This window comes from Sorex fumeus, unplaced genomic scaffold, assembly GCF_029834395.1.
Source record: "Sorex fumeus unplaced genomic scaffold, SorFum_2.1 ptg000051l, whole genome shotgun sequence".
Taxonomy (NCBI): domain Eukaryota; kingdom Metazoa; phylum Chordata; class Mammalia; order Eulipotyphla; family Soricidae; genus Sorex; species Sorex fumeus.
Window position 1 is genome coordinate 3592857 of NW_026606108.1, and position 27811 is coordinate 3620667.

At 39.7% G+C, this 27811-nt stretch overlaps 2 protein-coding genes across 5 annotated transcripts; both read right to left on the bottom strand.

Annotated features, from left to right (window-relative positions):
* Positions 1–231: 231 nt before the first annotated feature.
* Positions 232–17940, bottom strand: SNRPN (small nuclear ribonucleoprotein polypeptide N). Its single transcript, XM_056124333.1, has 8 exons — positions 17879–17940; positions 7810–7877; positions 6569–6720; positions 2611–2722; positions 1969–2121; positions 1411–1549; positions 493–618; positions 232–401 (listed from the first exon to the last, which is right to left on the bottom strand). Exons 2-8 carry the CDS (start codon positions 7810–7812, stop codon positions 364–366), a joined length of 723 nt encoding a protein of 240 aa, XP_055980308.1. The 5' UTR covers positions 7813–7877; positions 17879–17940; the 3' UTR covers positions 232–363.
* SNURF (SNRPN upstream open reading frame) lies at positions 7810–27811 on the bottom strand. 4 transcript variants are annotated; one of them, XM_056124334.1, is made up of 4 exons: positions 27675–27811; positions 19555–19650; positions 17879–18004; positions 7810–7953 (listed from the first exon to the last, which is right to left on the bottom strand). In XM_056124334.1, the coding sequence occupies exons 1-3, from the start codon at positions 27686–27688 to the stop codon at positions 17899–17901; spliced, it is 216 nt and encodes a 71-aa protein (XP_055980309.1). In that variant the 5' UTR covers positions 27689–27811; the 3' UTR covers positions 7810–7953; positions 17879–17898. The 4 variants fall into 4 exon arrangements, with proteins under 4 accessions (XP_055980309.1, XP_055980312.1, XP_055980311.1 ...); XM_056124337.1 differs by having other exon boundaries at positions 7810–7976; XM_056124336.1 differs by having other exon boundaries at positions 7810–7877; positions 17853–18004.

A 27811-nucleotide genomic window follows, 5' to 3' on the forward strand; every position in this document is an offset into this window, starting at 1 on the left:
CCACATGACAAATTACCAAGATTCCCTTCATCCTTAAAGATTACTAATTAACATAGTCAATGCAGAATGTAAACATAAGAAAGCTGAAATGTTCTAACCATTTTTAATATTTAAAAAAATGATTTAAACGTGAGGGCTGAAAGGCTTAATCTCATCTCTAAAAACAGAAATAAATCAGTCTTTACTTCAAACTCAATGAAAACTATAGTCAAAACACATAGCACAGTATCACAGTTTAATTGCACTATGCATTTATTAACTAATAGTATGCAGTAGGAAGGAGACAGAAAGCTCACAGACACTCTACACAGATTCACAAGTCTCAAAGCGGGAAAAAAGTGACTAAGGAGGATTTCTAGAATTTTAGGGTCTTGGTGGACGCATTCCTGGGGGAGGTGGACCTGGAAAATATAAAGTAAAATACCGTAAGATGACAAAAACAAATATTATGTGGTCAGGACGGCACCAGTAAGTGCTAATGTATCCACTTACCTCTAATTCCTGGTGGTGGGGGTCTCATTCCTGGAGGAGGCATGCCTATTGGTGTTCCTCGAGTAGGGGGAAGTCCAATTGGAGGACCCATAGGTGGTCTCATACCAGGTGGAGGAGCCATAATGCCTACAAATTAAAAATGAGAAACATAAATCCTTATTTCATTAGTCAATAGTAAGTCAATAATAATAGATAAAATTTACAAAAACAGTCACAGACAGCAAAGAGTTGAACATTTTTTTCCTTGATAGCATTTAAGATCCTCAACTCAAGAAAGCCTATGGTTATTCATTATAACCATAATGGTTATAATTTCCAGGTCCTGTGTGATAATCCAGAGACTTGGTGTTTTCTTGCCTTGTATGTGTCAAACTCAGATCTACAGTACTACATATGTTCAGGAGAATCACCAGGAGTGATCCCTGAATATAAAAGGAGGGATTAAGCCCTGAGCAGTGCTAGGTGTAACCCAACACTCCCCCAAAAACCTGCTTCCTGGGATGGAGATTTGTACTGAGGTAAGGCATTTGGCAAGCCAATGCTAGTTCTATGTCAGACTTGTAGGAGTAACTGCAATTCCTGCTTTATCTCGGTCTTTAAGGAACAACTCTAAACACAGAGTTTGAAAGTAATGTGCCCAGTGCATGCTCACAAATACACACAAACACAGGCCTGCCTGCCCACCCTCCCCCAACATCCATCTAAACCATGAGAAACCATATTTCAAAGTCATAGTTATGAATATAGGCTGTCTTAAATCAGAATCTCCTAGGAGTGTTTTGAATTTATTGTGAGTCTGTGGTTACTAAACAATTAATAATGTATCATCATCACTAGTTAGAAAGATGCCATATCTTCATAAACTAATAATTATATCCTATAGAAATTTCTTTCACCTCTTATTCATCAGTTCATTACCTGGAGGTGGAGTTGCTCGGCCCACAGGTGTGGGTGGGGTGCCCCTTCCTGGTGGGTACTGTGTTGGGGCTCCAGCAATACTGGCAGTAGCAGCAACTGCAGCAGCTGCTACAGTGCCTCTTCCCTGTGGAGTCATTACCTGAGAAGGCAAGGTAAGCCACACCCTCACATTTTTCAAATTCAAAAGGTGAATTGCTTTTAAAGTAATAATCCCAAAAATTTTGCACTTTTCCCATCATTATCTTCAAACAATATCTTAGAAACTAACATTCTCAATTACACAAAATTTCTCCTTTTAAGCCCTTTTGCATTTCTTAACTCTGGTCTTGTATTCATAATTCTGTCACTCACAAATGCTAGTGAATTACTCTTAGCTAGTGCACTAAGAATTACCATTCTATTGCCTTCCTATTGTCCACTTATATAATGTATACTTATTCCTCAATTCACAATACAGCATATACTAATGATATTTCAAAGACTGCACATTCAGGCTTTTAATCTAATCAGGCTGTAGGCACATTTTATCATTAGAATAAATCTCTGTGAGTTCCACACCTGTTGGGATGGCCCTCCAACTCCTCGGACAGGGCCAGCTAATCCAGCAGGAGCTTGGGGGATTGGGACACCAGCTGGAACGCCTCTGCCAGCTGCCCTGCCAACCCCAGGGCCTCCTGCAGCTCCAGCAAGTGGAACTCGAGCAATGCCAGTCTGAAAAAGATAAATTGTACCTGAAATCAAATGATTTATCAAGGCTATCCAACTATATGATTCTTAAAAGATCATGACATCCACACCATATTCCACATTATTCAGTTCCTGGAATTTCTTGTATTTAAAAAGTAAAATGGCAAGTGCATCAAAGAGGTAACCTACAGAACTAAATCGACATTTATAAAAATTTAATGCCATTTTTGTTTTGCTTTTTGGGTTATACCCGGCGATGCACAGGGGTTACTCCTGGCAATGCCACTTTGATTACCATACACAGTGGAAATAAATCTGTCAGTACTGACATACCTAAGTTGTACCCAGCCTATAAAGCATACAGAAAACTTTTAATGTACCTAAGTATAGAATGAGATCAAGCGCAAGGCACATTTTTCTTGGAATTGATATACCATCATTGCTGTACCCTGATTTCACAGACATTTTCAATAAGGTAATGTCTTTTTATGTTAGATCCTACATCTTCCTTACATCTTTGGGAGGTGGTCCTTCCACAGTCATGGAAACCAAGTTCTCCCCACGTAACAACACCAAACCCAAAACCCGCTTTTCTTCACGCTCCGGCTGTTTTGCATTCTTTGGCCTATAAAAGAAGTAAATTTTCATAAGATATACAGGAGATAGACATAAAATATACATCATTAACTCTAAATAAATACAATAACTGATGCCAAGTGATTTATGCTCAGTTATTGAGTTGTGAAACAAAAGTACTCACTTGATTTGTGAAGATGAATGAATGGCAATGCTCTTTCCTATCAAACGTCAGTCTTCCAGAATGTTCTGTAGATCTTATTCTATAGCAAAACTAATTTCTTCTTTGAGAAATGCAGATACAAATGACATGGGCAAAATTGAAACCTCAGTGTCCACATTAAGATGGTAAGGGGCTGGAGAGATAGTACCATGGGTAAGGCATTTGACTTGCACACGGCCAACCTGGGTTTGATCCCTGGCACTCTATATGGTCCCTGATTCCTGCCAAGAGTGATACCTGTGCACAAAGTCAGAAGCCTTGAGCACCCCTGAGTGTGTCCAAAAACAAAACAAAAACCAAAAAAAGGTGATAGGGAAATTTTTAAAATTTCATTTCTGGCTTTTTGTGCATAATAATGCCTTCAATCAGTAACACATCACTATGTGGCAAAGCAACTAAAATTATTTTCTAATTTGCTATGATATTTTTGTTTGGGGGCCATACCCAGTAATTGCTCAAGGGTTATTCCTGGCTCTGCACTCAGGATTCACTCTAGGCGGTGCTTGGGAGACCAAATGGGATGTTGGGGACTAAACCTTAGTCAGCAGCATGCAAGGCTAGTGCCCTACCCACTATCTATCTCTCTGGCCCCTAGAAGGAAAATTTTTGAGAACCATTTTCAACTAGAAGTAAGTTTTGAAGATATACAACTAAAATAGAAATAGTAATAGCAAAGTGAGTATATGGTAACATAAATGGGGGACCAAAGGGCTATAATAATGCATGAAAACTCTGGAGGCTCTGACTAGTTGTTGATAGCCACCATCAAAATAGGGCCAGAATAGCACTGTTTCACTAGACCTGAGAATTCAATCTTGAAACTTCAGTATGGTTGTCCAAATATTTCATAAGTAGCCCCCAGTTCCCATGAACACTGGAAGACAGTATCCCCCATGCACACCAAAAAAAGATTGAAAACTAGACACAAATAACAGACACCTATATCTGTATCTCTGGCCTAACCATTTACCATATAACCATAGGGAATACCATAGGAAAGACTATATATACCCAATTCTAATTTCTTCAGTTGAAGCAGCAGAAATTAAAAATCACACATGCACAAAGCTTATGACACCTAGTTACTATAAGTGACAAATTGTCATTCTAGAAACACCAGAGACAAATGCACAACTAAAACATTTACATAAAATCCCCTTATCATTTAGCAATAAAATAAGAACATGACTGAAACTCTAATCAAATGCTTTGTAAATATTAGCAGAGTCGTGCAGCAGGAGCGTGCTCGGCCCACTATTAACATCTTTGAAAATAATTCTCATTTAAAAGTGGGACTTAGTAGTACAGTGGGCAGGGTGTTAGCCTTGCATGCAGCCGACCCGGGTTAGATTCCCAGCATCCCACATGGCTCCCCAAGCACTGCTAGGAGTACTTCCTGAGTGCAAAGCCAGGAGTAACCCCTGAGCACTGCAGCGTGTGACCCAAAAAAGCAATAAATAAATGAATAAATAAATAAAAGTGGGATTTAACAAAAATATTACATTGAAGCATCTACCATTCAAAAATAATCTAGCTTCCTATGCAGGAGGTATACTACAAATAAATGAAAGGAGAAACACAAGTAATATTTAATAAGACATTTTCAAATTTGTTGAGGAAGACAGATTTTATACTATAGCAAAAGTTAAGACATAATGAACCTCGTCCTATACTTAGTTCCTTCCCTTTTCTTTTCATTATATTTTCTAATATATTTTCTAATATATATTTTCTATTTCCAAGTCTGAAAAAAATGTTGGACATATGTTTTCCTCTTTAAAAACAACTTTTAGACAGTATAGTCATTATGGGTAAAGAAAAACATATAGCAAGTTTAGATTCTTTGTACATAGTGCCTTGAAAGTCTTAAACAAAGTTGTCTGAGATACCTGAGAAATAATACAAGAAGTAAAGTGTATTACCAAGCAGTGCATATGTGGTGCCCTGAGCACTGAAAGGTTTTCTCCCTCGAAAGGAGGGTGTCAGAGTGAGAATGCAGGGGTAGGGCAGTGGCCATGCACCCAGGTGACCTGTGTTTGATCCCCTGCACCTCAGATGGTTGCAATCCCTGCCAGAAGTGATCCCCACAGCACTGAGACAGGACTAATCCCTGAACTCAGGTTTGTGGGTGTGCTCCCTACAAAAACAAAGTTTCCGTGAATGTTTTTTGATTTCACAAGTACTGACCAAATACTTTAGAAAAATCAAGAGAATGAAAGTACAGAGCCAAAATGTACCAGTTCCCGTGATCTTGCTAAAATGCCAGTCCAATAGAGACCTATTAAAGAAAGCTCCCAATGTGTCAGAAGGACTGCCCATGTGTTAAGGCAGAGGATCAAAGATGTTATTTTTAAAGAAATTTATGGGATGGGCTATAGTGATAGTACACAGGATAGGGCACTTGCCTTGCACATACATGTCTGACCAGATTAATTTCCAGCATCCCAGGTCCCTGAACATATCAGTAGTGATTTCTGAGTGCAGTTAGGACTAACTCTAAGTACCTTGAGGTATGGACCCAAGTGTAGTCCCTTCCAAAAATAATACTGCTACAGATATAAACCTATAAATAACATTTTCTATTTTTAAATAAACACAATATAACTTGATATTTTGTTCACAATACACGGACTTAGTCTCAGTAAATTATTTATGTACCTAAAACAGTAATATGCATACAATTGCTAAGATTTTGGAAGTTTATGAAAATATTATCACTAGATTGTATCTTCTCCTTTTTTCCCTTTTTTGCACAATTACTTATAATAGCTAAAAATCTGAAAGCAACTGAAGAAACCTCAAATGACTGAATAAAGATGTGTAAAAGAATATAAAATTTGGAGCCAGAGAACTCAAGAGGGTTGATAGATGATTTGAATGCAGAAGGTCCAGGATCTGTCTATAGCACCAGATGATCCCCTCTAAGTAGTAGAGGATGGTACCAAATGTTAAAATTAGGGCTGGAGATACAGTACAATAGGTAAAGCGTTGCTTGCAAATGCCTAACCTGGGTTCAGGCCTGGCAGGCTATTTGCTGCCGAACAGAAGGAGCTGAAGAAAACCTTAGAAGGAAAAATGAAGTATTGGGTGAGCTCACCTATGTGTACTCAATAAAATACAAAATTAGTGAACAAATAAAATACAAAGCTGTGAACACAGATAATAAAAAAAGATCTGTGGTTCTCTGAGGAAAATAGGGTGAGTGAAAAGGTGAGAGGGTAACTCTTCTTTGCAAATATTAGATATTAGGGGAAATTAACTATCATGATTAAAATGATAGCATCATTAATAATATATGCGAGGTTTCCAATAATTAAAGGCTTTCCAAATTACAAGCTTTAGAAGCTTTAGAGGAACATTAATTTATGATGAATTAACTGAATTCATTTTTGTAATAATTTTGTAAATCATGGTGCCTTAATAAAATCTTTTAAATATTCTTAAGCATATCTGTCAGTTCCTATGAACAGAAAACCTAATTTAACAATAATCAAACAGAAAAAATTGTCTGATCTGACTTAGAGGTGAGTCATAAAATGATAGGGCATAATACATCAATCTTATTATATATCCCCACTTCCTTAAGTTACTCTCTATAATAAACTTGAACTATTATTATCAGGTAACTGCATTCCCTCATCCTTCAAGTACCCAAACCCAAGGTTGTCTTACTTGATCTTTCTGAACTCATCACAATCACAGAGGATCAAGTTCATATGCTTGTCAAAAGCCTTGAAAGTGCCAATGAAGATTCGGCCATCCTGCAGGATACATCTCATTCTATAGTCAATATGCTGCAGCATCTTGCTACTCTTTCCCACAGTCTTGAAAAAGGAAAAGATGAGTCAGTCTCTTAACTTACTTTCTTGTGTATCTTCCTCATTTTTAGACTACATTCAACCCATTTCCCTTTGGCAAACTCATCCTCCATTTTCCTTTTATTCAGGACTACTTTTAACTCCTATATGAAACCCTCTAATTTTCAGAATTCTTCCCTGCAGTTTCCTATTGTACTAATTACATCCAAAATAGCCCATATTTACCCTTCAATGTTCTATTATTCTAATTGCTCACATTTCCAGAATTTCAGTTTCTAATTTCACTTTTCTCTAGAACATTTGATCTTATGGACCATTTTCTTGCTAGACACTGAGCTAATTGGTAGGAAATCCATACATTCATAGAAATCTTTACAACTGCTCTGCATGTGACCTGCAAGTCTATTCCTTGCACTACATGGTGCCCTAATCATCTGACCCCTAAGCATACCAGGTATGGACCAATTTAAGATGTCCCCATTTCTCAGTTCCCCCAAAGCCTGTGAAACTTCCATTAGCCAGCTCATACTCGATGTTTCTTGCAGTTATTTTTGTTCCACTAACAATCCTTTTTGAGGATTTTTAATTGTAATAAAGCTCCATTATTTTAATAATGTATACAGAGATACACATATAGTTAGTCTCCAATTACACACTAGCCTCTTGGTTTTTTGAAAGACAGCAGATCATTGCCAGACCTAAAATTTTTCTCAAATCTCAGAAATAAATTCAGCTATTTTAATATCCTTCTATAATAGTTAAAGTCATTTAACAAAAAGGTATTTGTTATTCTGTACCATCTATATAGACTTATTCCTTATTTATGATATTAAAAATCAAAAATACAGAGCAGCAGAGATAATACCGTGGGCAGGGTGCTTGCTTTGCATGCCGCTGTCCCAGGTTCAATCCCTAGCATCCCATATGGTCTGAGTGAACGATTGACTGATTCCTGAGTGCAGAGCCCGAGTGTAGGCATCCCTGAATATTCAAATGTGTGGTACTGTAAAACCAGTATTTTGGGCTCTTCCAGCAGATTCTGACTACCTCCTTTCCCACTACACCCCCCCCCCCCACACACACACAGTATCTTACCATGATTGCTGTTCCACCAATCCAATGTCCACAGTAAAGCTTCAGGATCTTTAAAACCTAAAGGAAGGCTACAGATAAAGGTATGATGCAGGTTCTCCTACAAACAATGCAAGCTGCGTAGAAGCTTCAAACAGTAGATGGATCCTGCAGAGGAAAGTATGATCTAGCTGCACTGCAATCTACCATGTTGAAAACAGGCAGACACTTTTGCATGAAAAGCAATATAATAGGCATAATAATAAGACATCCCCCCTATATATCCATATATATATACCCACCAAAGTCAAATTTCAAATTTCTAGTATCTTATAAACATTTTACATAGTAAAAACTAATAAAACGTAATTTTATGCAAAACTTAAATGGCTCAAAAGGCTTCATTCTAATTTCCAAAATGCTATAATTATCTTCATCATACTTAAGATAATGCCTCATTCTACGGTCTCATGTTCATAGCAAGTAACCTTAACTCAATATTTCACTATCCATAATTTTCTCTATCTGAATTACTGTGTTGATTCAGTTCTTTAACTTTTTCTTATTGTCTAGTCACCTAAACATTTTCAAGCAAAGTCCCTTACCACCCCACACACCAAGCCTTTTTAAGATAATGTTAAGCAAATTTTTTTTTCATTAAGAAGCAATATATGACAGTGGTGGTAAAACTGGTGTTTGGAATATTGAATGTCTGTAACGAATCATCATAATCAACTTTGTAAACCATGATATTTAAATAAAGTGGAAAAAAGAACCAAATGTATAAGATGCACTATTTCAAATGGAGACATAAAATATCTGAATGTTCATCTAGATATAAGCAACTTAGGAGGCAAATAAACATTCTAAAAATGTGACTACTTTCCCCAATGTTTCTTTTAATATGGTGATCAAATGTAGTTAAATCTGGTATAGTTTCAGGGCCAGTGATAGTACAGAGGTTATGGTGTTTGCCTAGCACACAGCCAGCCGGTTCAATCCCTGGCATCTCATATGGCTCATCCAAGCACCTTCAGGGGTAATTCCTGAATGCAGAGTTAGCAGTAACCCCTGAGAATCGCTGAGTGTGACCCAAAAAGCAAAAACATATATCTGGTATAGTGTCTCAACTGCAATTATACCCACTGAAAACTGAAGCCAGACATCTTATTATGACATCTTATTATCTCATTCCTACTTTGGACAAACTGGCAGGCTACCGGATGTAGCCTGCCCACACGGCAGAGTCTGGCAAACTCCCCGGGGCGTACCCAATATGCCAAATACCAGTAACAATGATGGGTCTCATTCTCCTAAGGAGGCTTGAATATAATCTCAGGGCTAGGATGAAGGAGACGTTACTGGGGCCTGCTCAAGGCAATCGATGAATAACAGGATGATTTGTGATTGTGATTTGTGGAAATGAAGCACACCTGAGGATGTGAGTAATCCTAGATAAAGCAAGAACTAAACTTCCCTCCCCAAAAGGGGAAGCATAGATTCCATTATTTTTGAATGAGTACAAATTTTAAATTTTGTTGAGATATAAAGGGAGGTTGGAACACACCCAGTACTTCCAAGGAATGACCCCTGGAAGTGCCTGGGGGAGCATATGTGGTGACAGAATTTGGTTGGGATATTTTTGTGTTTGTTCGGCGGCCATACCCAGATGTGCTCAGAGCTGCATTTAGGGATCATTCCTGTTGGACTCTGGGGACCACAAAGGATGCCAAAGTTCAAATCCAGATCAGCCACATACAAGGCAAGTATTCTATCCAGGCGATAGAATTTAAAACCAGAGACCAGGGATATAAGAAAAATGACTTAACACCTTTGCTACCGCACTTACCCTGGGAGTTTTATTTGATACATCATAATTGGATGACTAAGAGGGCTGAATGTCTTGCATGTAGGAGACTAGGGATGATTCCCTCAGCTTCCTAACCCAGATGTGGCCTAGTGCCTCCCAAGACAACAGTGTCAAACCAAATCACTCATTTAACAATATAAACATCCCTAGTAAAATTGTTCTCCAGTTTTCAGTAGAGAAGATTTGCAAACAACTGATTTTTTGGTGAGGGAGTGCACACCCAGCTGTGTTTAGGACTTAATCCTCGCTATGCACTCAGGGATCAATCCTAGCATGACTCTAGGGACCCTATAGGATACCAAGGATTCAACCTGGGTCAACTGTGTGCAACACAAGCATTCTGTCTACTGTACTACCACCCTGGTCCCACCAGTTAAATTTTGAATTACTTTAGAATGTCAACATGAGATCGCTTAAATATTGGTTATGAGCTATAGTAATATCAAAACATAAAATGTTTTAGAAACACTATGTGTGCCACGTGAAATTCTGACATTAGAAAACATAGTAGTATGAAATGTAAATGTAGTAAGATGTAGAAAATAAAATTACATTTAATTGTCCTCAAAAGGGGCTGGAGATATAGCACAGCGGTAGGGCGTTTGCCTTGCACGCAGCCAACATGGCCGACCCGAGTTCGATTCCTCCGCCCCTCTCAGAGAGCCCGGCAAGCTACCGAGAGTATCTCGCCTGCACGGCAGAGCCTGGGGGAGCATATGTGGCAAGCTACCCGTGATGTATTCGATATGCCAAACACAGTAACAACAAAGTCTCCAATGGAGACATTACTGGGCCCGCTCGAGCAAATCGATAAACAACGGGAAAACAGGACAGTGCCCTCAAAAATACTTTGTTGGGACGGAGTGACAGCACAGCGGGTAGGGCCTTGCATGCGGCCGACCTGGGTTCGATCCCCGGCATCCCATATGGTCCCCCCAGCACCGCCAGGAGTAATTCCTGAGTGCAGAGCCAGGAGTGACTCCTGAGCATTGCTGGGTGACCCAAAAAAACAAAAAAAAATACTTTGTTGTTTTTTGAGCAATACACAGTTGTACTCAAAGCCTACTCCTGGATCTCTGCTCAGAATCACTCCTGTTAGTGCTCAGGGGACTGACTCTGATACTGGGTGATCAAACCTGAGCTATGGCAAGGTTATGGGAAGTACCTTATCCCTTTATTATCTCTTGAGTCACTAACTACATTTTTAAAATTTTTTACAGCACACCTGGCACTATTCAGGACTTACTCCTATGTCTGTGCTAAGAGTTCAATCCTGGTGTATGTGTGCGTGTATGTGTGGGGGGTTCAGGGAACAGTATTGAATGCTGGCAATCGAACTAGGGGTAGCCACATATAATGCTCTATATGCTAAAATGTGACCCCCCCAAAAAAACTTTTAAGAGAACCTGGAAGGTATCAGTTAGTCTAAAACATTCCTGTGGTTTGTATAGTTTATTATGAAAGACACACTCCATAAATTCAATATACTCTTAAGATGCTGATAAAAGTTATAATGGAATTTAATATCTTTCCTCTTTTCACTCTCGGTAGCTTGCCAGGCTCTCCCAGAGGGGCAGAGGAATCGAACTCGGATCGGCCATGTTGGCTGCGTGCAAGGCAAACACCCTAATACTGTGGGCTGGAGCGATAGCACAGCGGTAGGGCATTTGCCTTGCACGCAGCCAACATGGCCGACCCGAGTTCGATTCCTCCACCCCTCTCGGAGAGCCCGGCAAGCTACCGAGAGTATCTCGCCCGCACGGCAGAGCCTGGCAAGCTCCCCGTGACGTGTTCTATATGCCAGACACAGTAACAACAAAGTCTCCAATGGAGACCTTACTGGCCCCACTCGAGCAAATCGATGATCAACGGGAGGGCCTCTTTTCACATGCACTCAACTTATGACTTCAAAAATATAAGGGTGGTATCAAGGGCCTGGATTAAAGTATTGGATCCCATGCTTTTTTGCATATGCAAGAGTCTGGGTTTGACTCCCAAATCACATAGTCCTGCGTAGTGTTAGGACTGGCCCATCCAGAAAAGAATGGCAGCAAGAGTATACCACTATCTGACACCCAGTATGTATGCATGAGCTAATACCATGAAACTGACCTGAAGGGGAGCAAAGGTAGTTGAAATGACAGAATGTATGGTACCTAAGCACTACTAGGTACAACCCTAGTAGTATAGTATCAGTGTACCATGGTATACTTGCCAGGTATTGCTATGTGCAGCCCATGGGCACCTTAGCTGAAAAGATCATTATTTTTAAATTATATGCCAATATTACAAGTAACCTATTTAAATAACCAGACTGAAATTTTCCTCAGACCAAAAAATGTAATTTTTGATCCAATCTCATATGGGTTCATACAGTACTTAATTTAGGTTGCCTATATTTGAGCAGAATTTCCTTTTGGAATCGGCACACCAGGTGGTACTCAAGAGATCATAATCCTGAGGGTGCAGTGCCAAGACTCAAACTGAAAAGCAAGAGGTCTATGCTCTGTATTATCTCTTTAGGCCTGGCAGGATTCTAATAGTCTAAACCCAGAAATATATGTAATGTGTGGTATTATTAGCCATTTCTGTTATTACAGCATTGATAACTGTTGAAATAGGGTACTCGGGGCAGAAAGAGACACCCTGAGGTCAGACACTTCTTTGCATGTGGCTGCTTAGGCTGCAACCCTGGTGTTAATCTTTAATACTACATATCTCCTGAGTACAGATTCAGTCCTCAGATGTGCCAGTGTGACCCCAAAACCCCAAAGTGTAATATAAAACAGGATTTTTCACAATGCACAAAAAGATATGCTTGTAAATTAAGCAATTCATTGAAGCAAAAAGGGAAGAAATTAGGCTGACGTCATAAAGTCGATATAATAGAAATATATTATAGTAATGGTTCCAAGATTCTCTATATTATTAAAGATCACTGAGACTGGACCAATAGTACAGCAGGTAGGACGCTTGCCTTGTACACAGCCAAACAAGATTTGATTCCCCACATTCCATGTGTCCCAAGTGCAGTGAAAGTGACCCCTGAGCACACAGTCTGGATTAAACCCTGAGCTCAGTCAAGTGTGGCCTCCAAACTTAAGAAAATTTTTTTAATTAAAACTACAACTGGTTTGTACATGTGCAAATTTTATGGTATGTAAACAGTATATAAACTTTAAGTTTAAAACTGAAAAATCAGAGATTTCAAATAATATCTACCACAATAATGTATAAATTCATTAAATAGCTTTTAATGTTGCTGTTGGTACAAAAAGTAACTATTAACTGGACCATAAGTCTCAACATACTACTGATGAGGGGCCAAAAAAAACAGAGTGTAACAACTAACTTCCTTGCCTAGCATGCAGTTGACCTGGATACAATTCCTGGCAACAGGAATTGATGGTCCCCTTGGGACAAAGCCAGGGGCAAGTCCTTAGTACAGTCAGATGAGGGCCCCCCCATCCAATAAAACAAAATAGGGGTAATAGGGATGAGAGCGTACATTGGGCAAGTTATTTGCCTTACATTATAAAAAGATTTAATAGCAATTATTTCCCAATTTTACCACCATTTCAAATGATCTATTCCATTGACTGTTACAGTAAACATAATCTATTAGGACTGCCGAATTAATGAATTCTGTAACTGTAAGAAGCCAATAAATCCACACAAGTATTTCCTTGTATAGTGGGTAGCAATAAAGACACCAGTTACTGTCCATTGTCTATAACTCAAACTGATTGAGTAGATGAGATAAATATACATAAATATATTATAAAATATATATATAAAATTAAACACAATATATCAAAAACACATAAACATGGTTAAATCTTATTAACATATATTATAATTAGCTATTACACTATTATTAATGACATTTATTATTTATTTTCACATTGTTTTATGATTTTATGATCTTATACTTTATATATAAAAGATATCTTTATAAGTAAAAGTGTTCAAAAAAAGGGACAATATTGGGCCTGGTATGATAGTACAGTGAGCAGGGTGTTTGACAGATTCAATTCCAGATACCCCATATGCTCCCCTATGCCCTATTCCAGGAGTGTTTCCTGAGGGAAGAACCAGAAGAAAGTCACTGAGTCCCTGAGCAACTCTGGGTGTGATCCAAAAAAACACAAAAAATAGAAACAACAGATTGTATAGCTTAGAACTCATTCTCTTGGTATAGCTTGGTACAGCTCAATGCTGAAGCTCTGCATGTGAAAGCCAGGGCACACCAAAGACTGCCTAGCACCACTGGGAGAGATCTGGGATTGGCCCCAGACCACTGTAGGGTGAGTCCAATAGTGAAGAAGGAAAAAAATTTCCCCAAATAGAAATAATAAATGAAACAGGATAGAAGCTCATCCACATCTTATTTTACCACACTATAATCATAAACCCTTAAAATGGTACATATAGCTATTATGTTACAGAATGAAAAAATTTAGTTCTATAGTAAAAAACAACAAAATATTTCATGAAGAAAAACAAGAACAGACAAAATATTGCACTGATGAATTACATTAATTTTACATCAGACATTTTAAAAGCAAATAAAACCAAGTCCCAACTGAAAATCCTAAAATTTTCACAGAATCAGAAGTTTTCTTTTATATTGTATAGAGTTTCAAATAAATTAGAGAAATCTAAGGAAAAAAAGGTAAGTTTGTCAAACTTGGTCAGAGCACATAAAACAACTCAGGATGAGAATGGTAAAAGTTTTCATTTAAACATGGTAAAATAGCATACCTTTGAAAAAATGAAGATTTAAAAGAAAATATAAATGGAAAATATTTATCTACTAAATGATGCCATTAAGACTTTAAGAAAAAAATCCTACCTTTAAAATCTTCATTAAAAACCAAACCAAAAAAAGTATTGAGAAACAAAGGATTGGCAATTCTTTATAGTGACCAGCATTCCTCTGATGCCATTATAATACAGTATATTATTTAAGATTCAAAGATTTATACTTTGTAGCCCACAACTGTATCCTAATATTCATCAATAAAATTAAATAGTGAAAACATAAAATTCGTGACAGAAGGGTAGGAAGAAATACACAGGTACAAGAAAAAAGTAAATCATGAATGGATCATTATTTATTAATTGTAAATGATGAGGACTATATAACACATTGAGGAAATGATATACATTTACGTGGAATAAACAAAAATTAAAATTCAATAACATCTTCCAACTACGTTTTTAGAAAAGTAAATGGGACAATTTCAGCTGCACATTATGACTGCTAAATTGTTATACGTGTCTTTGTTTTTTCAATTTTCTTGATTATTACTGACATGCTTAGGCTTTTAATAATTAAAGGGAACGTGGTGCTAAAAGTTTTAAAACTTAACCCCTCAAAAAAGGGATTCATATAATTTTTATTCCCTGACCTAAAAAATAATTACATTTACCAGTACTATTTAGATAAAACTAGCACTTAGAACAATAATAAAACATTTCAATTAAGTAATTTTCTAATTTTCAGTGGTTCTCTTTCTAGATTACAATGTATGAGTTAATGCCTAAGAACTTACAAAAGTATGACTTTTGACTTTTATTCCCTTACATTATGAAATAGCAGGAGATAATAATTTTGTTTCCACTGTCCCTCAAAAAATCAAGATAATAACTTACGAGTGTTTGGTAAAGGACTAGGGCGATGCTCAAAGGGCACATGCTATTCATGTAGCTCAGGTTTTGACCCAAAACACAAAGCTGGATAAAATCTCTGACTAGTACTAAAAGGACATGAAAAGCCAAAAAAAAAAAAAGATAAACAGGGGAGTATTTTCCTCAGAATAATTTTTATCTACTTTAAAACTAAAACCAGGGCTTGTGAGATAATACAAAGAGGAAGAAGGAATTTAATTTGCAAGCAGCCATCTCCAGGGTCAATGCCTGGTATCACATCTGGTTCCCTAAACCCGCCAGGAGTGATCTCTGCACGCAGAGCCAAGAGTAAGCCCTGAGCACAACCAGGTGTGACACAAATGGCAATAAATAAAATAAACAAATTAAATTTTTTTAAAAGTTGGGACTGAAGAGATAGTACAGGGGTTAAGTCACTTGCCTTGCATGTGGCATACTCCAGTCTGATTCCTGGTACTTCATATGATCCCCCGGTATTGTCAGGCATCTGACCACTGAGCAGGGCCAGGAGTAAGCCATGATCACTGCTTTAAGTTGTGACCCTAAAACCAAAAAGATTTAAACCACTGCCCATAAAGATGCTCAATGAATCTGGGCTGAGCAGTTGTACTTCAAAAACAAAGAAAACTTATAGTAGAGATGCAGAAAACACTGATTTGAACCCTAGTTCTGCATATGGTCTCCAGAGCACTGCCAGGAATTCTGATTCACCATGATCAGAATTAGTACAGGATCAGAAGTCCTGAGCACTGTGAGGTATGACCCCAAAACCCAAAATGAAAAAAAGGTTTTAAATAAAACTCATCATATACCTTCTCTTTCTAATCATATATAATATATGTACATATTAAATTATTGATAGAGGGTATTGGCATTCTAACCTAATTTTTTACAATCACAAAAGGTATTTTTCCCAATATTTATGATCTATGGAAAATAATCAGGTGGCATTGTATATACAACATTAAATTTTTTGTTTTTGTGCCATACAAATACTCAGAGCTAATTCTTGATTCTGTATGCAGGGACACAGTGCTCAGGTGGTCATATGGGGTTCTGGGAATCAAACCCACCACCTCTTTATGCAAGGCAAACACACGATCACCGTACTATCTCTCTGACTCCCAAATCCTGACATTTATAACATCATGGATAGACTTTGAGGGCATTATGTTAAGGAAATAAATCAGAGGAAAATACATTATTATCTCACGTCAATACGAAATATTAACCAAAAAGTTCATAGAGGGAATAGATTGGTGTTTGCCAGAGGCAGAGGGTAGATGAAATGGAGAAAAGGAGTCAAAATATAAAAACTTCCACGTAGGGGCTGGAGTGACAGTAAAGCAGAAGAGGATGCTTGTAGCACCACACAGCTCACCCAAGTCCAATCCCCAGTACCCCTGAGAACCACCGGGAGTAATTCCTGAGAACAGTACCAGGAATTACCCCTGAGCATTGACAGGTGTGAGCCATTCCACTGACAAAAAAAAATTGAAGTTAAAAAATAAATATAGCAAAGAGGTGTAATGTAGAACATGACAACTATAGTAGTTAAAACTATTACATATTTGAAAGTTGCTAAGATAATCTTAATAGTTCTTATCAGAAGGGAAAAAGCCATCTATGATGACAGATGTCAACTACACTTCTGATTATCATTCTTCAATATTCAGAAGTATCATTATATTGTACACTTGAAACTAATAGGTCAATTATACCTCATTAAAGTCACAAAGGGAAAACAAAACCAAAATCAACAGCTTTTTTCCTTAAAATGTAGTAAGTTTGGTGACAGGAGTTTTGTGCACTGGTGAAGTTATGGGTGTTAGAACATTTTATGATCGAAACTCAATCATAAACAACTTTGCAGCAGTGTATCTCATGGTGATTCAATTATTTTTTTAATGTAAGAAAAAACTTAAATCTATATCACACTGAATAAATCATGAATACTACCTTTATTATATTATCAACTGATTTCTTAAATATTTAGTCTATTAAATGTGATATGTATTTATAATTCAGTAGATACAAATAGCACACATTTAAAATGGCCAATGTTGAAGAAGATATGATTTGGAAATTTTTGAAGGCATTAAAGCAATATATTTCATAAAGCAACTGGAAAATATGCCTTTTACGTACCTAAATTCAATTTATTTTTGCACCTGCACTTCTGAAGAATTTATCTGATGCTTTACTCAAAGTGATTCCCTGAAATGTTACTCAAACTACCCAGAGAAAAAGTGAGGAATGTTTTTATATGATGGTAATTTGAAATAAAAATGATCAACAAAATGTTAACAAAGTTACCTAAAATATAAAATGCCAAAATTAAAGGAAACTAGTATAGAAGCATGATAAGTATATAGTATGGAAAGAGCATGACAGTCCTGTTTTTACTTTTTTAAATATCTTGCCATAATCTTATTATATAAAGCTTTAAAGAAAAATTATTTTCCAAATTATAGACTTTTAAAATTATTTCATTATTCCTGCTTATAACTGCATCCGATCTAACCTGACTTTTCGCTTGGAATCAGCTACCTTGATGTTCCAACAATGCTTTAACCACCTCTTGGTGTCTCAGCTAAGAATGCCTGCCTCAGTTCTGCTTGGAAGTCCACCACAGGTACTTGTTGCTGTTGAGATCGCCTTGGGTACAGCTGACACCTGTGTCAAAAGCACAACATGAAGAATAATGCATTTTAAGAATATGGAATAAATAAAAGACACCTTGCATTTTAAAAAATTCTCCTTTAGGATTAGTTTATGCATGTCATTATGTATGAAGAAACTATAAAACAGGAATAGGGAATTCAAGACTTTCTATATTTATTTGCCCACTTTGGATAACTATTGAGGAACTTAAATATCAAAATCCCCTTGCATCTGGAAACAATACCCAAAAAACAGGGACCACAGTGAAATATGCCAATTTAGACAGTAATGTCACCCATGCTCTTTTGCTGTTAAACATCTCTACCTCAAAAAAGTACTTCTGGAAGAGAAAACTTAATTACTCTCTCAGAGCTTCCATAATCTGATCATCCATCAATAAACAGAAAATTTTCAGGGGAAACTGCGCATAATAAACTACTGGATTAGAAATATGAATATAATCACATATAAAATTATTGAACAGTTGGATTTGGAAAGGAGACTGACATGGTCAGAGCAACAGTACAGCAAAGAGGGTGACTGCCTTGTAAGCAGCAAGCCTGGGTTCAATTTCCAGCATCCCACTTGGTCCCTCAAGTCTAGTCAGTAGTGATCCCTGAGTGCAGACCACGGAGTAATAAGACCTGAACACTTCCAGGTCTGGCCCAAACTCCCTTACCCAATAAAAGGTACTCTGGATTTCCCATTTATTTCTTTTGGTGGAAGAGCACAAACCATGATGTCCAGGAGTTATTCTAAGTTTGCTATTTTCAGGTCACTGTAAGCAGTGCTTGAGGACCATGTAGTATGGAATGTAGAATCTCAGGCTTTCCATTTGCAAAGCATTTTAAGATACCGAACGTACCTTTATTATTTATAATAACTAAGAAATGCTATCAACCCAAACATCCTTCAGCACGTTAATGATAAATGTAATTATGTTATTACATAACCCATTTTCTGCACTTTGAAAAAGGTTTGTATGTACTGACATGGAAAGATACCCAAGGCATACTGTTCTGGAAAAATAAATTCCATGTACAAAAACCAACAATTATAACCATGCCTCTCTTCCACTGGGTTTTTGTGTGCATGCACCAATAAAGACTGAAAAGATAGAAAAAAATGGATTAATACACTATTTTTTTTAAAATACATTAAACATTAAGTAAACCTAAAAACATAAATCAACATATTTTCAATGACAAAACATTTTGCAAGCCATTAAGTGACTTACTAACAAAGCAGCAATAAAAAACCTTGATAATAAAGGTTATCATTAATAAAAATAAATGTGATGGATATAAAATTTTATAAAGACTAACCTGCTTACATATGTGGGGATATTGGGAAGCAAATATTACTAATATTTGTAACAAATATTACAAATATTACTAAATTTTATAAAGTTGTATCAGACTAGAATAACACAATTAAAGTGGTTCGCTTTTTTTACTAGATCTGTTTCTTTAATGTGCTGATTTGCTAATTTTAATATGTTTAATTCACTAATTTCAAACTCCTCACTGTATAACACTTCCAATTTTACAGACTGAACTCACTCTTGATTGCTCAGAGAGGCTGTCCTTCTACGTTTGACCTGGACTTCCACCTCAGGTACGTGCTGTTCCGTAGTCCGTCTCAGGTGTAAGCGGTCCCTGAAACAGAAATAAATTTGCTTTATATGACAATGAATTTATAAAGTAACCACTTATTAACAGCATAAAATTTATTTAATATTTATACAATTAGGTTGTTATGAGGTTCATAATCTAATTTAAACAAATCTAAATATTGAACTTTTTTAGACTCTAGTAGAGATCTATCCTAAATATTATATAGATATTATGCAGATAGTACAGAGGGTGATGCATTCAGTTCCATTAGTTAATATATTACAGCATTTCAATTTTATATTTCAAAAAAAGAAATGTGCACCACTGGTTGCGGTTGTCCACCAAAAAAAAAAAATACACCTCTCTACCTTTAAAGAAAAAATTAGGGGGAAAACACCAGAAAAATAAAAAAAATAAAAATTTATAATATTCACATTTATATATTAAAATTTATTGATAGCTACATATATATACTAGTATACTTACTCATACATATGCAAGCCCTGAAGAAATAGCAAATTAATTCCAATAAACTAAAAATAATTAGGATGTAACTGAAAGCAGTTAGGATGTCTTTGTTAAAGCATTAAATTTAAATTATGAAACATTTACTTAAGCAATCTCCTGTGCTGATGTTACTACTTTAGAATTTGCAAAAGAAACACAAAGGATATAAGCAAATAGCAAAACCTCACAGATATCACCATACTATACCCTATAGAACAGTTTACAAAAATGTTATCTGCTCAAATGAAACCAATATAGTCAATCCCTTTCTTGGATCTCCATGTTAGGAATTACTAATAAAATTGAAACACTAAACTATTAAACCAGATAGAAGGAAAGATTTTACAAAATTTATTCAAATTTATATTTCACAGGAATGGGGTCATAAAGATATCACAGAGATTAAGGTATTTGTCTTGCATGTGACCAGTCTTGGTTTGATCTCTGGAACCCCATATAGTTCTGTGGGCAACAGTAGGAGAGACCCCTGAACACAAAGAGAGACAGGAGTAATCCCCAAGCAACACCAAATGGCCAAAAAGTACCCATCAAACTAAACCTAACCAAAGTGTATATGTGTGTGTGTGTGTGTGTGTGTTTCACAGGAAGACTATTCAGAAAACACCCCAAAGCTAATCCTTGAATTCCAATTATTTAAAAAAAAAATCTAAAGGGTTGGGAGACAGCGCAAGATTTACCTAGCATGTAGGACACTGTTCGTTTGATTTTAGTCACTACATGTTCCCCCAAACTTAGCAGAGAGTAATCTGGAGCCCCAACACACCACCAGATATGGCCCCTATTAAAATAATTAAAATAAATGTGTAATAGATTATGTGAAAAAAGTCTATACTTTGCTAATCACCTTCCCCTTAGGTAAGTCAATGATTTTTTAAATATGACAACTACTATACCTAAGGAGAAAAGAATCTATAAACTGAATTCCATTTTAAAAATCTACTTTAAAGAGCACATTAAAAAATTATTTAATTACGATGAAATTACATAGTAATTCATAATTGGGTTTCAGACATTCAGTGTTTCAGTAATAATCGCTGCACTAGTGTTCACTTCCCTCCATCAATGCCCCCTAATTCCCACTTTCTTCCCATCTACCAGTCTGCTTTTAGGAGAGGGGCTATGTGTGTGTGTGTGTGTGTGTATGTGTGTGCGTGCCCACTATAGGCGTAGCCCCCTCCTTGTCTTGTATCCCACCCTCACCCCTATAAAGTGGCATGTTTTCAAAGGACATCACTTTTAAGAATTTCTGAAATAGAAAAATGAAAATCCATAATATCAAATTAACTAGGTGATCTGCATACAACCCAATGATAAAAAGGCAAAGCCTTATTTTAAAATGGGTAGAGAATTTGAAAAGACTGCTTTGCAAAGATATATAAATATTTAGTCCACACAAAAGATCTTAATTATGCCACTATTATGGGAACAAAAATCAAACAAAAATCAAACAAAAATCAAAATCTATCACGCTTCACACCTTAGTGATATAGTTATATATGAAATAACTACAATGAAGAATGCGAAACAATACAGACTCTGGTACTTCCTAAGAAAGTTAGCCATATATTATTTGATCCAGCAATGCTTTGCTAGATTGGTATTTTAAAAACACAAACCTATGCATGAGTGATCCTTGCTATATTGATAATGAAAGCCATAATGCAATACTAATAACTAAAGCATAAAAAATAAAATGAAGTATGATATACCCACATAAATGAGCACCTTTTAGCCATAAAATAGCATATTGTATCACTGAAAGACATAATGATAGTTTAACAGATATATTAACATAAAATATGATACTACTTTAAAACAATGAGCTAATCAGAGACCTCTGGTATGTCATATCACAATCAAGATTAACCCAATAGTGTAACTGGAAACACTGCATTAAAATGGGGTGAGGGGGGGCTGGAGAGATAGCACAGCGGGTAGGGCGTTTGCCTTGCACGCGGCCAACCCGGGTTCGATTCTCAGCATCCCATATGGTCCCCTGAGCACCACCAGGAGTAACTCCTGAGTGCAGAGCCAGGAGTAAGCCCTGTGCATCGCCAGGTATGACCCCAAAAAGCAAAAAAAAAAATTGGGTGAGGGCAGAGCAAATGCACAGCAGGTAGTGATTGTGCCTTGAAGATGATCCCAGGAACCCCGTATGTTTTCTTTCTTTCTTTCTTCTTTCTTTCTTTCTTTCTTTCTTTCTTTCTTTCTTTCTTTCTTTCTTTCTTTCCTTTCTGTTTTTGGGGTTTTTTTGTCACACCCAGCAATGCACAGGGATTACTCCTGGCTCTTCATTCAGGAATTATTCCTGGAGGTTCTGGGGGACCATATGGGATGCTGGAAATCGAACCCGGGTCAGCTGCGTGCAAGGCAAACACACTATCTGCTGTGGATCGCTCCAGCACCCCCCATATGTTTTTCCTGAGTCTACCAGGAGTGATCCATAATTGAAGAGCAAGTAATAAGTCCTGAGTAGTGCTGGATATGGACCAAAAGCAAAAACAAAAAAAACTCAGTTTGGGGGCTGGATATGTGGCTCAATTGTAGAACCCTTGCTAATACATAAGACTCTGGGGGGTTTATTCCCAACGCCATAAAATAATAATTTTAACATCCCACCCTAACAATTGTTCAGTATGAAATTAGTTCAACTCAGAAAAGCCAGAGTACAATAAAAGTATGCTCAATTTTAAATTTACTTATTTTGTCTATGTTCAATGAGTTTTATTTTTAAGTATTTAATATTAAATGTAGAAACCTAACACACATAATGTGCAATTACAACTTCCTTAACATCATCCAACACAAAACTCTCACAAAATTAAACATGTAACAAAAAACTTTTGTTTCAAAATATCTTGCATTGAAATATGTTAATACATCAAAGTGATAGATACCACATTTTTCTAACTGCATAATTCCTATGAAAATATTTAATATGGGGTCCAGGCAGCAGGTAAGGCACTTGCCTTGCACATGCTCAACATGGGTTCAATCCCCTGAGCCCTGTCAGTAACCATTACTGAGAGTAGAACCAGAGTAAGCCCTGAGCACTGCTGGGTGTGGTAAAAAAATATATATATGTGTGTGTATATATATGTGTGTGTGTATAGTGTGTATATATATACATACATATATAATATATATATATATAATGCTTTTATCCATCAATAAGGCAAGCTTCCTGGATCTGGACCACAAAAGAACCAGTGATAAAGAAATAGAGGTAAAAACTTCACTGTTCCTATAATATTGACACAAAACTCATATCATGCTCATTTAATGGATTCATCCTAAAAACAGCTAAGTATCAGATGCAGTGTCAAAATAAGGTTAACTTGACATCATAAATGTGAAATTTAAAAGAAAAATATAAGCATAGTATTAAAGAGGAAAAATATACATTCAAAAACTATATGAAGAAACTATTTCAGCAGTGAAACATTGGACAGATTAGGGAAACCACAATTATACAAAATAAACTTTTAATAAATTCAAACTTCAAAGCACCTTGCTTAAAAAGCAACACAAAAGATCTTGTTTCCTTGCTTTAAACCTCATCAACTTTCCCCATTTAAAATACCAGATACTAACCCAAGCACACACTAGGTAGGACAGAAACCTTGAAATTCATATAGTCATGACCACATCGATCTGCCATATTGTGTGATCGTGAACCTGAGTGAAAGACCACAAAATGGCGGACCACTATAAAACATGTTTATCTTCCGGTTTTATTGTCATTATTTTCCTAAAGCATGAATATTTAACGCAACCAATGTGCAAGCAGAAAAATACACACATAATATTATCACAAAATTCCAGACAATTGCTATTTTTCAAACTATATGAGAAAAAGTTAATTTGAGAACAAAGCCAAACATGCTTCCTGGAATCACCTTTTCCTTAACTACATTTAAACTTAGCAAACAATATTAATTATGCTGGATTTAAGGAGAATATGCTAGCACATCAAAACCCTGCAAAGATAAAATCCTTAAAATCTTCCCCCAAATTTCAGCTTGATTAAATGCAGGAAGTTACACTGCCTATTATAATTTATTACTGAAATTTTATATTAACTCAAATTTCAAAAATAAGATATATCAAGTTAAAATTTCAATTAAGGACCTGGGATACAGTGCAGCGATAAAGACTTGAACGTGTGAGAGCCTGGGTTTGAGCCTCAATCTCCACAACCCAACAAAAATTAAAACCATTAAAAATCCAACAAATGACAAGATTTACCCTGGTGTACAAAATGTACACTGTAGCAGATTCATTCCACTTTTCTGATCACTCTAGTTCTTTAGCAAAGAGTTTACAACTCTAAGCTCTTAGACGTCCAGTATCAATCCAGGTCACCTGACTTAAGGAAATCATTTCTACAGAGGTGCTTTCTCTTCTATCCCAAGATGGGATATCCAGGGAGTGAAAAATGGGGACAGACTCTTGAGAGTGATGCAGTTGTAGGTTTATCAAAGCTGAGAAATGGAGATCAAGATTGTAGGAGTCCTACTGTCTAAATAGTTAATAAATCCCCACTGTATATAGAGATCAATTAAAATGCTAAGAACACAATAAAGTTTCAACAGAATATACAAAAATAAAAATCTGTGACTTTCCTTTAAGCTGTAAGACAGATCTGGTTTGCATCTATTATGCCCCAAGTGCCTCAAAGGATACTTCGATTGCCAAATACCTTACTTACCCTCACCCTTCCCTCGCCCCCGACACTCTACAACAGAAAAACAGGTGCACATTGCGGCCGTCATTCTCGGCATACAAGGTACAAATGCCTGGTCTTATTTTCCTCCCTCCTTCAATTACCGCATGACAGGGTGGGGGCAGCTGGCAAGGCAGGATCTGAGCAAACACTTGTCCCTACCTCCTCCTTCCCCCCACTGTAGCACAGAGGGGAAGCAGCAGGTGAAGGGAGTGGCCGCTAGCGACAGCAGACAAGCTGCCAAAACCCTTCCCCTGCAATCCCCCTCCCAGTGAAACAGATGTAAAGTAATCCCGGCCACGTTCTTACCCGACAAAGGCACTTTGGGGAGGGACAGCTATGCCACCGAGACTGCCTCCTCACCTCAGCACTGCACCACTGTTGAAAGGGTGGTGCTGAAATTTCCACCAGACACACTGCGGACCACCCCTCCCCCACTGCGGCACTGAGTGAAGGGGACTGTCGCCCCCCACCCTGTTGCGCCTGCGCAAGACAGAACATCTGCAGTGGCAGCCATCTTTGGGGAGTCACACAATGACCAGGACTCAGCACAGGACCCCCAAAGCCCACCTTCAAATACCCTCGTCTTTAATAAAATAAAAAGATGGTTTAAAGGACTGACGTACAAGTTTCACATGAAGGATCCCTGGGGTTCAATCCAGGTCCTACCATGGCTACCATGACTCACAAATCAGAAAAAAAAAAGATCAAAGAAGAAAATTTGTAGAGACAATAGAAGAGAAAGCCCTGGGTGATGATGCACAGGTCCTCCACCAGCTGCACAAAGCGAATGCGAATTCAGAGCACCACCACCCCTTCCCCACAAGGTTTTACACCAGGACCACCCAAGAATGGAGTAAAAGGATCACAATCGGCCACGCAGGGGAGATTTGCAGAGGCATCTTTTAGCGCAGGGGTGAGGCAGCGGCTTCCCAGCGCCAACTCATCAGACTCCACCACAGGTTGCCAGTAAGGAGAACAGAAGTTTTCCAGTCTTTTGTTCGGACCAGAGACGGCACCACTCCGCCCCGCGATGGCCCTCTCTCCTGCCACCCATGCACTGGCCACTTGCTGCAGTCCCTCAGCCGCACCACCCCTTTGCTGCCCCCTCCTCGCTGCGCTGACCGCACCCGCAACACCAGTCAGTAGCCCCACCACTCTTACCACGGCCGCGAGGATCACCCCTGCGGTCTCGGCGACCGATCGCTACGCCCCAGGCGCTCCCACGGCCAAGGGTGGTCAGCACACTGGCCTGTCTTGCCGGCTAGGGCAGCGCCCCTGACCGACACCCTCCCGCAAAGCGATGGTCCCTCCATGGCGACCACCAGCCTCCCCTCCCTCCAGTCCCCGCCAGTGCAGTGCCCGGCCCCGCCCCGTAGCCCCTTCTTCTAGCAGCCCGCCCCGCCCACCGGGGGGGTCACCCACGTCCCCTCCGATCCCGGCCTCTGGTCCCGCCCCTCTCGTCCACCAGGGCTCACCCCACCAGTCACTCCTGCCCGACAGAGGGGCTCCGCCTCCCCCGTCCCGCGGGAGGGTGTTATCCCACCGCCCCCCCACTCTGTCCGTTCCTCCTGGACAAAGAGGGGGTCACCCACTGCCCCCTCCTACCCCAGCTCCACAGGTCCCGCCCCCTCCCATCATTCAAGGTGGGCGCCCTTCTGACCCCTCCCACCCGAGCCCCTCCTGTCGGACAAAGGGGACTGATTTGCTCCACCACCTCGTCTGGACAGCTCCCTGCTCCCCAGCCGCCTCCTGCCACCTGACAGGTCGCCGGACGCTCTGGTCCCGCAGGGGTGGGGGTCCCCCCACCGCCCCCTCCTACGTGCCTAGGCTGCCCCACCCCTCCTGTAGCCACAGGGCTGGGGGTGTCGCCCACCGCCCCTTCCTATCCTTCCTAGGCTGTCCCACCCCTCCGGCCGCCCCGCCCGCTCTGTCCCTCCTCTCGCCTCTGGGGGAGGGGTCACCCCACCGCCCCCTCCCGCTCTGTCCCTCCTCTCGCCGCAGGGCTGGGGGAGGGCTCACCCCACCGCCCCTCCCGCTCTAGCCCTCCTCGCACCCCAGGGTTGGGGGCGTTGCCCACCGCCCCCTCCCGTTGCCGCAGGGTCGAGGACGTAGCCCACCGCCCCCCCCCTCTATTCCGTTCCGTCACCGCCTCCTCCCGTTGCCGCAGGGAGGGGGTCGCCCCACCGCCCCCTCCCCCTCCCTCCTCCCCCACCCCTCCCACCCCGTTCCGTCCCCTCCGCCCCGCCCATCCCACCACCACTCCCTTCCGCCCAACAAAGGAGGCCTCGGTCCGCGTCCCGCCTGGGGGTCGAACCACCGAGCCTCTTCGCGGTCGCCCCCGCCATGATGGCCACCTCGGCGCCCCTGCCAGGCCTCAACTCCACCCCACCCCCTCGGGCCGCCCGCGTGCAGCGCCCTCACATCTCCTCGGCCTGCCCCTCGGGCGCTGCGGTCGCCCCGCCGCCCCCTCCCGCCACCGCCGCCACCAGCTCAGGGCCAGCGCTGCCCAGTCCCCGCGTGGACCCGCAGCTCCTCAGGGCCGGGGTCGCCGGCACCCAGTCCCCGAGCGCCGCCAGGCCCCTCCGCCGTCCCTCCGCGGACCACCCAGACGCCGAGGGCTGCTCCCGGCCCGTCGGCTCGGCGGAGGGACAACGTGGCCCCGAGAGGCCCCGGCGCGGACCCCGTTGGGGGCTCCAGAACAAAGAACGCTGGGGCCCATCCCCCTTGGAGGTGACGAGACTCCAAGTTCGGGCCACCCCGGAGAACCACCAGCAGCGGGGCCACTTCAGGGCTACCCCGCACGGCTGACCTGGCCCGCTCCATCGCGCCGCTGGCCGCTCCTCAGCAGAGCGCGTCAGGCATGTCCAGCGGCAGCGCGGCTCTGGGCTGGACTCCGCGCCTCGCCTCGCAGCCTGCAGAGTGGGGCTGAGCCTGCGCCTGCGCGCC